General features: G+C 39.7%; 1 protein-coding gene across 1 annotated transcript in view; it reads left to right on the top strand.

Moving 5' to 3' along the window:
* ANKFN1 (ankyrin repeat and fibronectin type III domain containing 1) overlaps nucleotides 1-12,573 on the top strand; it is a 217,733-nt gene that overhangs the window by 174,241 nt on the left and 30,919 nt on the right. The window contains exons 13-14 of the mRNA XM_090291469.1: nucleotides 2,425-2,640; nucleotides 11,322-11,488. Of these exons, the coding sequence (XP_090147595.1) occupies nucleotides 2,425-2,640; nucleotides 11,322-11,488 (383 nt within the window). The remainder of the gene's footprint in view (nucleotides 1-2,424; nucleotides 2,641-11,321; nucleotides 11,489-12,573) is intronic.

The raw sequence follows: 12,573 nt of genomic DNA, 5'->3' as shown, positions 1-12,573 counted from the left end.
GCTCTCTTGGAACATAGTTGCAATTTATTCTCACAAGGATATTCTACTTTTAAATTGTATGCTCCCCAGAGCTGGCTATCCAATTTAATGTCAATAAAGAATTTCAGGAAGACTTTTCTTTTTGATTTTATTTATTTATCTTTAGAGAGAGGGAAAGCAAGGAAGAAAGAGAGGGATAGAAACATCAATGTGTGGTTGCCTTTCATGCGCCCCAAATTGGGAACCCAGTCCACAACTCACATATGTGCCCTGACTGGGAATCAAACCAGCAACCCTTTGGTTCGCAGGCTGGCACTCAACCCACTGAGCCATACCAGCCAGGGCAGGAAGACTTTTAAGTGCTTTCTTGTTCAGCCCATTAGTCATATCAAAAGGTAACAGTGAACCACTGATAATAACTCTGTTTAAGAAATGACCACTTCGTCCAAGTGTCTACCCATCAGCTCTGTCAAAGTAAATCATATTTTCCAGTGTCCTAATGATAATATGTTAATTCAGTCAACAAAAAGTTATTGAGCTTTTACTATGTGCCAGGTACTGTGCAAGGCACAGAGATGAAACAACTATGCTCGCATGACATGTGTATCAATACACAGGAAGGCCCGAGTCAGGCTAAGAAATAAGTTTGTACAGGAAGCAATAGGGAACAAGAGAGAACATGGTAAATTCTACTTGAGAGAGTTGGGAAAGTCCTCTCAGAGAGGGTGAAACCCGGGCTAAGCCTTGAAAATGATAAGTGTAAGCCAGAGTGGAATTCCAATTAGAGCAGAAAGCCCAGACCCTATTTTTATCCAACTTGAGAATTTACAAAATATTTTCTTCTGCATTGCTTGACTTATCTGCCCCCTCCAGCAAAACTCTGTAAGGTAAGTATTAGACTAAGGAATATCTGAACTGTAAGGACACTTAATTTTAGAGGATGAAACCCAGGACCAAAGAGGGTAAATAATTCTTCAGGAGTCTAAGAGTTAATGAACAGCAGCCAGCCCTGAATTCAACACCAGTATAACTAAGGGCTTAACAGCAGTTGTGTGCTGGAGCCAACTTGTACTGGCTGAGGAAAGCCAACTGTTAAATATTCAGGAATTTTGAAAGCCCATTGTCATTGAAATCGGCTTATGATGGGAATATTTACACCACAGAAATTGGCATATCCTATAAATAAAAGAAAAATTTTGATATCCAGTTCGCCTGCATACCACTTCTGTTGGCAAGTATTACTTTGCAGCAAACTCCCTGATATAAAGCTGTAGTACTACAGATGGCTGGATTAAAACCCTTACCCAATTATTTCTCTGCAATTTAGAGGTCAATTATTGAAATGGAATAATCTGACTGAGTGATTTGGCCATTGTCAAAAACAGTAATCCTGCCAAATGAATTTTTATATGTCAATTATTTATAAAATGTCTTCCTTATGTGTCCTGTCCTTATGACCTTAAAAGGAAAAAAGAAAAACATTTAAGGCACAGCCCCTATCCGTGAGGAAACATTGCAGTATTTTGTAGATGTGGATACTGAATAGCTGGCTCATTTATTTTTAAGTCATCCTTGTTACTTTTACAAATTCCAGTTTTACTTTTGCTCTCCTGCTCACAGCTTAGCTCATCCGCGTTTATGTAAGATCACAAAGATAACAACGAGAAACTCTGAGACGATTTATAATTTTAAAAAACCACAGATATTCAAAGTAAAAGGATATTTTATCCTATTCCTCTAGGTGCTCTTCAAACTCTCATATTTGTGAAGCTGTTTATTTTAAGAACATCTACCTGGGCCTCTCCACATTTAATGTGGCATCCTTCCATGCCCACTTTTCTAAAAGCACTGTCTGCCTCAGTTGACCTAGCTCACAAACAATTTTAACAAAGTTTTAAATAAACAGAACTTCTGAAATGCAGATAAGTCAAACCAGGCCAGTCTCCCAATTAAACTATCTTGAAGGGAATGTGTAGTTGTTTGGGAACCTGTACAATGTGCTACATGGTCAATTCACTTCTTCATTTTAAACAACCTCACTTCATACCAGTTTACTGTAGATCTCTTGAAAACTCCGCAAGTAGCATACTTGAAATATCAGGCATTTTTCTTTAAAACATCTGGGATTCTCTTCAAGTGCTGGTAACTGAGGTTTATGTGCTGGTGTGTCTATGGGGGTAAGAGATATTTACAGATATTGAATTTGCCTAAAAAAATATAATTTTTGTGCCTCTTGCTATAATCTTTGCAGGCTTATGGTGAAGACATTTCCTTTGAGCTTCTGTTAAGTACATTTATATGATGCCACATATTCTAAAGTCTGCTAAAAAAAAAAAAAAATAACAGCTTTTCAGAAGGATCAAATAACTATATAGTATCTTTTGTTACAGTTATGTTGCCTTGTTGGTACATCACCTAAGCTACCAGAAATCTATTTGCTTCTAGAATTTGCTTGGAACACACAACTTGGGAAGAGTTTATTATGAGCCCATTAAAGACCGGCATGGAAACATCCTCATAGTCACCATCAGAGAGGTGGAGATGTTCTATTCATTTTTTAATGGAAAATGGATGCAGATCTCAAAGCTGCAAAGCCAGAGGAAGTCTCTGTCAACACCCGAGGAGCCAACAGCTTTAGACATTTTACTGATAACCATCCAGGTATGAAGTCTTTTCAATTCCCTAATATATTTAAAGTTCCAAACACACTTATTGAGGCTGTAGTGAAATATACCGAAAGCCATTTACATATGCAGTGATGGAGTGGAGAAGGTCCAGAGACCTGTCATTGTTTGTATTCCACACACTGGAGAGATTGAGAAGCTTATTTTCATTCACCACTCTCCCAATCTGGAATTGAAGTAACAGGCACCTTGAAAAAGCCCCTGACCAATGAACCAATGAGAAACATTGAGACAAATGTTTGAGTGGGGATCTACAGATAGTGTAATGAAAACATTAAACCAAGACCCAAATAGACTATAATAGTAACACGTTTCTAGACTATATATGAGTATGTATGTATGTATTTTCATGTGTATGTGTGTGAGTATATGTGTAAATATCACTTTTGAACAAAAAAGCTCATACATATTTACTCTTGCTTGGTCCTTAAAACACTCCCTTGAGACAAATACACACGATTAAATCCAGTTTAGGAATGAAATAACTGAGGCTCAAAGAGATTATGCGACTTATGACCACATACAGAGGCAGATTTAGTGGAGCTAATGAAAGTTTGGTATCATTCAGTTCTTCCATCTGCACAAGCCCCTACCAAGGCCCTCGCTAGAACCCTAACAATTTCACATTCACAAATGGGTATTCTTTACCTTAAGGAAAGAACCCAAAATTGTATTAGCTTCAGGCCCCACCAAACTTGGATTTGCCACTGAACATACAGCTAGAAAATGGCAGAGCCAAAGCTTGAACTCAGATCTTCTGATTGGAAGCAGGCTTCTTTCTGATACATTACATCATATTTCAGGGCAGAACTTAGGATTTCAGGGAGTGTGGAATGGGAGATAAACGAAAAATGAAAGACTTGCCTGAGAACTGAATACCACCAAAAGTCAAATTCAGACAGCTTAGATCCAGACCTTGAACCTGGCGAGCAGAGCCAGGTTACATTCCCACATCTGCACTTGAGTGCAGCGCTCTCCCCATGCCATCGCGATGCTTCACATGCTCTTATGTGAATGAGCCTCAGGCTGTTCCTTCTTCTGGCTTTCTTCTTTTTTTCAAACCTCACACTGTCCAGTTAGATGGCAAGCTGGCAGAAAATCTACCTTGAGCCCTATGCAACCCATGGCATATATTTACAAGACAGTCAACCCATAGCAATGCGGGGGAAAGGGGGGTCAATCCCACACTAACAAGCCAAACCCAAGCCTTGGCCCGGTGGTCTCCTAGGATAACCCTACACAGCTAAGCCACCAGCCCACTTACTGCCATTCCTCTCTTAGGGGTGGCTAGTACAGTAATCTCACCTTTCCATTAGCTACGCCGGCCCAAACCAGGACAAAGTTCAATGTAGCAAAGGTAAGCTAATTGGTCAAAACCTCTGGATTTGATTTTATGGAATTTGAGTTCATATGAAAACTGATAGAGGGTGTGTGTGTGTGAAAAAGGTGGGGGTAGGGAACACAGACACATTCGTGGCTCCCCTCTTCACCTTTTATAAGCAAGTGCTAAAAGAAACATTTAAAAAATCATAATAAATTGAGCTTTTACAGGGTGACTAATACACTAATCCCCTATAGGGATAAACTGGGGTCTGGGCTACCTTCCCTCCTAGAAACACAGCACAGGCCCCAGCATGATATAATACCTGGTTTCTCCTAGACTTATTACATTAAAAATGTGTTACAGGTGCAGAAAAATTCCAAGCTGGCAAAAGGTTGTTAGAGGAGACCAAAAATAGAGGCAAGATCAGGTTTCCACACAGATCCAAGTGGAAAATTTACCCCCACTGATTGGCACATTCCTGCTTGATGTCATTCCCACCCACCCCCCACTCTCCTTTCTCCTCCTCCTATTTGTTCTCTCTCACCCCTTCCCAAGTAGGTCTTACACTGAAGAGGAACTGGGGGATAAAACTAGTAGGGCTGGTAGCCAATCACTCGGAGATGTAAGATTCAATGTCAGGAGGTGGCCTCACCAACTCAACATGATAGTAGAGACAGGCTGTGGTGGTGGCCCACCGCTGGCTGGGTAACCCCCACAATTCCGAGCCACAAACCACTGTCCTTTTTCAGGGTCAGTAGACTGATGGCCACCAAGCCTTCTGACTGGAAACCGGGGCTTCTTCCTGCAACATCACATGACATTCTGAGATAACACTCTGGAATCAGGATGACTGGGTATATGATTCCTGATTTCACCTTTTTTAGTTACGTGATTAGGGCAAGTTACTTAATTTCTCTCCTCTCAAGAGTTCCCCTCTGCCAAAAAAACCCAAAAACCGAAAACCAAAACACCCAAATTCATAGGGTTCTAACAAAGAGTAAATGAATTAACGGATTACACTTTAGAAGAGTAGCACAAACTGAGTGTTCAATAAATGCTAGTGATTCTTATCATTTCTCTGTTCAGAAAAATCTAAGCACTGGTAGGCTCTCCTCAGGACACACCCAGTCCATCTCTTCCTCCTCGTCCCTACTCTCCCAGGAAACCCCAAGTGAGGGCTCAGTCATCCCTTGGGGCATTTCCTACCTTCCTCTACCTCTTTGTAAGAACTAAGGAAAAGTTGTATAAAGACTACAGATCCACAGCAGAGTTTTCAAAACAGATAAGGGCTTTAACAAAATCTGGGCCCATAACTAATCTGCTAATCCCTAGTGCCCCAGGGAAACTCTAGGGTCTAACCCTCTCAAGTTCCTAATCCTCTCAAGCCCCAGACCTTTATAACATGCCTCTCTCACATACTTGGAAGAGAGAAATCCTTTCCACATTTGCCTGGAAAGGAAAAGAGTTATTGCGGACAACTTAGTGTCTCTCTCAACAAACTAACTGGCAATCAGAGTATTTCCAATAGGGAGGTGCCCGTAAGGTTCTGAGTTACTCTGACCATGATCTTCAGGAGTCACTTCAATAATTGGCAGCCTCACCCTGGCTGGTGTGGCTCAGCTGGTTGGAGCATCATCCCATAAGCCTAAAGGCCATGGGTTCAGTTCCTGGTCAGGGCACATGCCTAGGTTGCAGGTTCGGTCCTGGTCGAGGCATGTGGGAGAGGCACCGATCGATGCTTCTCACATCGATGTTTCCCTCCTCTCTCTCCCTTCTTTCCCTCTCTCTAAAAAAATCAATAAGTATGTCTTTGGGTGAGGATAATAACAATAATAACAACAATAATAATAATAGCTGGAAGCCTCCCAGGTGAAGTTTTCTCTAAATATTAAGCTCTTATTTTTACTATACTTTCAACTTTATAACACTTCGTCACATCTATGATATTATTTAACCCTCACAAAAACCCAGTGAGGCTGAGTGGGTAATCTAATTGTGACCAGTTCATAAATGGAGCTATGGGTTTCAGGAAAACAATCGGTTCCCAGCCTGGTGCTCTCCCCATTCTATCACGCTGCTTTACACACCCTCCCCTCCTTTTCTCTGGATCCATTTTTAAAAGTTTGATCATCACAAAGAAGCTACTGTGAAGCTTGTCTTCTACCTCCTCCCATCTTTTCTCTCCTTCTCTCCTCCTCAGGCATTCTTTGTCACTTCCAGGGACCCAGTGTCTTCTTACAGCTGAGGTGCCCAGGACCTACTATGATGTCTACCCTTTTCTGCTTTTTTTCTAACACATTCCTTTTCCCTCTGTCTCCAAGGAGCATCTAACATGGGGGTCAAAAACGTCTGGAATCAGGAAGATAATGAAATGAGCCAGTGGGCTGGAGAGAAGAAATAAATTGGTTTCACCCATCAACTTGTTCACTCATTTTCACAGCAGAACTATTCACAGTAGCCAAAGAGTAAAAAAACCCAAATGTCCAACAATTGAAGAATGAATAAACAAAAGTGGCGTAGCCATATAATGGACTATTACTAAGTCATAAAAATTAATGGAGTACTGATCCATGCTATGATAGGAATGAACCTTGAAAATTTATGCTAAGTGAAAGAGGCTAACACGAAATGCCACATGTTGCATGATTCCATTTACATGAAATGCCCAGAATAGGCAAATCCCTAGAAACATAAAGTGTATCAGTAGTTCCACTAATGGGTAGAGGAGGGACTGGGAATGATTGCTAATGAATGCAAAGATTTGGGGGGGGGGGATGATAAAAATGGTCTGGAATAGTAGTGATGGTTGCACAAGCTTGTAAATATAGTAAAAACAACTAGATTTCACACATTAGAAGGGTAAACTTTATGGCATGGGAATTATATCTCAATAAAAAAACAGCAGAAGTAACAGAGACTACAGTAATCTGGAGATCACTGGCCTCATTTAAGGAACATCCCTATTCAATCTCAGCTAATTGCAATGGAAGAAAGTAGTCCCAATGCCAAACTATTTTACAATATTTAAAGAAAAGTTGAAAGTTCAGACTTTTGCATAAAATCTCTTTATTTTTAAAAGTTAAAAAATTATTCAGAAAATTTTAATTCTTTGCAACCCAGTGATGGTGGGCTGGCCCATAAAGACCATCAGCCACCATTTTATGATCTCTGCTATCCCTGGACAATTCAGCTTCCATCCCCTATCCAACAAAACCAAAACCCTGAGTTATTGGATAAGCGACTATGTATCATTCTTCTAACAAGCTCTCAGGCTATCCGATCAATGAAGAGCGGCCAGATATACCCTTCCTGGTTACTGCACAGCACATTCTCTCCCAGAGGCCCCACTCCCATTGGGTCTCTGACTTCATATTTAATAAACATTTTTTTCAGCACCAAGTAGGTGCCAGGAACTCTTCTAGATGCTATAGGAAAAACAAATGAATAAGTCAAGGTCCCTGGTCTCAAGGAGTTCAGTCAAGGGAGGGAGACAGACTTGTAAACAAATCAAGGCAATACAAGGCAGAATTAAACCAGAGCCTGATAGCAGCATAAACAGCGTACTATAGAAACACCGACAAAGCAGCTATTAATTCTACCTGGAAATATCAGGGAAGGCATTGTAGAAGAGGCGACATTTGGCTGAGGCATGAGGGTGAGTTAAGTTCACCAGATAGAGAAAAAAAGAGAGAGAGAAAGAGACGGAGGAGGAAAAGATGGAGGGAGGAGAGGAAAAGAAAATGTGGAGGAGAAAGGTGTGAGGGAGGGAGGAAGCAGGGAAGAAAGGTAGGAGGGAGGGAGGAAGGCATTAAATAGAATTAAATACAGGGCCTGGGAAAAGAAATGGGGCAGAAGCTAGAAAAGTAGATCTCACCCTCCCTTCAGTCCACAACAAACCTTACACACCTTTCTCGTGGCCTTTATCACGCTGGGTTAGAAAAACTTGCTTACATGCAGCTCTCGCATACTGAAATGCTGAGTTCCGTGAAAGGCAGGATCATGTCTTATTCGTCCTGATGTCATTAATATTCCAGCACAATGCCTGATCTGTAGTAGGTGCTCATTAAGAGTTGGCAGAATGAGTGGATTCATGAACCAACAAAAAAAAATCAAAAAAGAGATTAGGCCATGCATGGGGAATGGAAAAGGGATCCATCTTGACTGGAGATAAGAGATGAAAAGGGGCTCTAGTGGAAATAGAGACTAGAAAGGTGGTTTAGTGGTCAAATGAGGCAATATATAAACCCCAAAGTATTTAATTTGCTTTAGGGGCCTTTCTAGTGTACCTCAGATTACGAGATGGGATAGCTTCTTTCTCTTCCCATGCATTTCTCAGGCCCCAAATCGTTCCGGCTAATGAAGGATTAAATGACTATGTAAAGACAGGAAAACACATAGTGGATGCTCAGTAAGAGCCTTTAAAAAAATTGAATGAAAGAGTAAATTACTCCATCCCAAAATGGTGTCGGTTTTTATATAACCACAGTATGTTCCCAGCTCACATTCTATTTGTGGTCAGTCCTGACCCCCACATGTTTTTTCTTTTACACTTGCACCCATCTTATATTTGTACTTGGATTTGAGTCTTTACAAGCACATTTTCTTATTAAGTTTCAACCCTAATTATGATAGGCTTATTTTTCCAATGCATAGGGTCATTAAAAGCTTTATCATTATTTTCCAAAAAAGTTAAAACCACACCAAATTTGGGACCCACAAATTTGATACACATTTTTTATTTCTTTGTCTGAAATGTCAATAAATAAGCCGAGAAGACCGGCCCTCAGGACTAGCCCCGACTGGGCCATCACTCAATGTGTGTACTTGTTCCCACGCCAATTCCATTATCCACACATCTTCAACCCCGATATTCTGCTTATTAAAGTGATATGGTAAAGATGATCCTTTTTCAGATTATCTAGTGAAACAGATTACACTGGAGACTTCTCCCTGGTCTGTAGATCCTGTTCTCTTGCTATTATAAATTAAAATCATCCGTATGATTTGCCCTTCACAAAATGATGTTGACTCCTATTTAGTGTCTCAGGATTTCCTGAGTGACTGCAAATAGATTGTTCAATGGTTCTTTCTCATTTTCCCCAAAAATCAATAAGATGGCAGTCTTTAATTACTGGGCTCATCCCGTGCTACTGCTCTTCCTATTTCAAAGATAGGCATATTTGCCCTTTTCTAATCTTCAGGGACTTTATGGTTCTCCATCACTTCTCAAAGATAATGATCTGTGTGTTTGCGGACACGTTTGCTTGTACAGCGAGTCCCCCTAGGGTGCACATCATCAAACTCTGCTGATCTGAATACTTCCATTTTTCCTCTCTCTTTAACCATTGCTCTCTTTAATTACTTGTTCATTTCTCAAAATTTCACCTTGACTAAAGTTCCTCTAGTCAACTACTTACCTGTGATCTGTTCTGAGACAGGATAAAAGACATTAAAAAGTTAAGCTGTATCGATCCCCTGATATTAATAAGAATTCCTTACTTCTTGGATCATGAAATCAGATTTTTTTCTAGTCTGTTTTTTTGCCAAATATCTTAAAAGTTACTTAGCCTTTGCTTTTCTGTACATGCTGGTTATGTGACCACTTGTGACCCCAACTGTGGCCTTTCTTATTTTGTCCCTTTTCTGCTATTCTCATATGTTCTGTTTCAGAGAACTGTCCTGATTTCTACATTGGTGTGTGCCTATTTTATACACTGCATACCAAGGACACAAAACAATTTAAAAAAAAAACAAAAAAAACACAACAACACTGTTAACTTCATAGTCTAGTCCAAAAGAAGAGCATAAAAGAAGGAAAACATAAGTTAGGTACTGCTTCCTCTGTATGCCTACACTGTCTTCATTATAGAACTGACTGCAGTATACTGTGATCATTTATTTATTTACTCATTTTCTTGACTTCTTCAGAAGTAGTGATCATATAAGGATACCCGAAACCCCAATGTCTGCCGTAGTGCCTGGGATTCAGTATGTTTGGTAGAGGACAGGACAGAGGAGACAGTACACAATAGTATGTATTAGATAGATGTTGCAGATCATTAATTCTACAGAGGAGAGATCACTCCTTCAGAGCATAGTGGTCAAGGAAGGTTTCAGGCCCTCTCTGTGCCATATAGAACTCTGTGCAAGTATAATGTTTGTTTTCTTTTTCACCTTCCCTACATTTAGTGGTAGAATTGATTCCCACTTTTTTTACCCCCTTTGAAAATCATGAATCCTTCCCTTATAATCAGTTACCTGACTCATCACTTTTAACTGTCTCACCCCCCTACACTGCCCAAATATTTAGAAAGTCATACCTACTGAAATGGGGGAGGGGGTGTGACCTATATTTACAATTATTCGTTATCTGAGTTACTGCAATCATATGGGAAGCTAGGCTGGCACTTGCTGTTACACCAACAACTTCATTAATTTCTGCTCTCTATGGAACATTATGATGTAACAATACCATGTAAATCTATTGCAAGGTAAATTTTAAAATCTTGTAAAAAGATACAGAATTCTATGAAACTGATAAAGATGATGTGGAGACATGATCAAATCACATGCAGAGCTAGTTACAATTAAGTGGTAGACCAGTTAACTGAGGAATATACAAGAAACAAGAATTTTATAAGAGAATGACTTGAATATCAAAATTTTTTAATATATGAAACTTTCACAACCTCTTGCAAAAAGTATCCTCTTCGTTGTTAAAGTCAAATGTGAGAGAGAGCATTTCAGCTCTCAAACAATTCAGTCTAAAAAAAAATTATGCCAAAACAAGATCAATCTTGATTCTCTCTTCATTTTCAGAATTAGTGAATAAGTGTAACTACAACTTAAATATTAATAAGATAAATAAGTCTACTATTATTACATTTTGTTTCATGTTTCAAGATAAAGAATCAATTAAATATTTTTTCTAATTATAAAATTTTGATCCTATGTTAAGTGGTGTCATTTAAAACAGACTTTTCCTGATATCAATAATCCTGAAATAATGAGGCTTCAAGTACTGTTTTGTCAACTTTTACATTTGTAAATTTCTGGTTTTCCCCAGCTACACAGAAGTCCTCCAAGGGCAGAGACTTTAAATTCTATTTTTCTTTAGTATCTCCCTCCACCACTACCAGTCCACTCCCAACACAATTCTTCTGAAGGCAAGACTGGCTGTCTTCAATCTTCATGGTGGCATCCGAGGTGTCTCACTTAATTGCTTAGCTCTAGCTCCTTTAATTGATGACATGTCGTACCTAAGAAAGAAAAATGTTTTGAGATTGCCTTTCAAGGTGGTTTTTGTTCTGTTTTGCTTTGTTTTCACCCTACAGGATATTCTCTCCTATCACAAAAGGAGTCATCAACGACTCTCTCCTGGATTATATCTGGGTTATCTAAAGCTGTGTAGCTCTGTGGATCAGATCAAAGTTCTTGTCACTCAAAAGTTACCCAACATTCTCTGCCACGTGAAGGTCCGTGAAAACAATAACATTTCCAAGTAAGTTATGAGGAGTTTGCATTTTCCTTGTGATGAAACAGTGGCTTGAGTGATGGGTTTGATGTGTCAGAAGGAAAATGAAGTCTTACTTCCCAGTGTCGTTTCCATGGTGAGACGTGCTCAGGAGCCAGCACACTGGGGCAGAGGTAGAGCTGCCTTTTAACATTAGGATACAGAGGGCTTGTGGTGTTGATGAAAGAAGTGAGCCCATCCTCTTGTATTATTCATGGTACAACCACTGATGCCCAATTGGTTAATGAATAGGTGCCCTTTCTTTCAACATTGCTATTTCCAATATCTTTTCTTTACAACCTATTCTTTTCTTTTTTTTTTTTTAATACCACTATGGAAATGGGTTCTAGTAGAGCACTGATTTCCCCTTAAAGGACCTCTACCCACCCCTAACCCTCTGGCCTGGGGACTTTTTATATTCTCTATACTCTTTATGATTCTCTAGGGCAGAAAAGAAGTAAGAAGGCTTGAGCTTCTGGAAACTGCTCTATGGTTTGGCATCACAGCAAATTACCCTGTTAGCTTTGGGAAAGTTGCCCAATCTTGGTAATCTGGCTCAGCTCTACAACTAGCCCTCTAGCAGGCCTCTGCAGGTCTACTAAATTGTGGTTAACATGAACAAAATTTTAAAGGGAAAGGAAAGAATAGATAAGAAAAAGAACTCCCCAGAGATTTTCAGGCTTCAGAGTACAAATTAGATCCCCAGATTATAGTTAGACCTATGGATTTATTTAACCAAAGGAGGCTCTAATTTGGTCATTTAATATTTTGGCAAGTTTATTAACTATACTGTCTCACAATGTTTATTAAATACTAGCTGATCACAATGAAGGAGAAAATGATGATGATCTCTCCAAAGAACTCACTAGCTGCCATATTCCCTTCTTTCACTTGTCAACTACACCTAGACTCTAAGTCTGCCATCTGGTGGTCATTTCCACAATCAACATACGTGATCAGTCCTTCCCAAGAGGTTAGAAGGCTCGTTTGTGATTTCACTCAGCAATGGTCACTTTCATCCATTTTCTAGATTTGCATTATACCATCTAATTTCCCCTTGCCAAGGATCCAAG

The sequence above is a fragment of the Furipterus horrens genome, unplaced genomic scaffold (genome assembly GCF_987537825.1).
Source record: "Furipterus horrens unplaced genomic scaffold, mFurHor1.1.pri manual_scaffold_11, whole genome shotgun sequence".
NCBI lineage: Eukaryota > Metazoa > Chordata > Mammalia > Chiroptera > Furipteridae > Furipterus > Furipterus horrens.
Note: the sequence above shows the minus strand (reverse complement) of the source record. Positions and strands in the feature narration are given on the sequence as shown.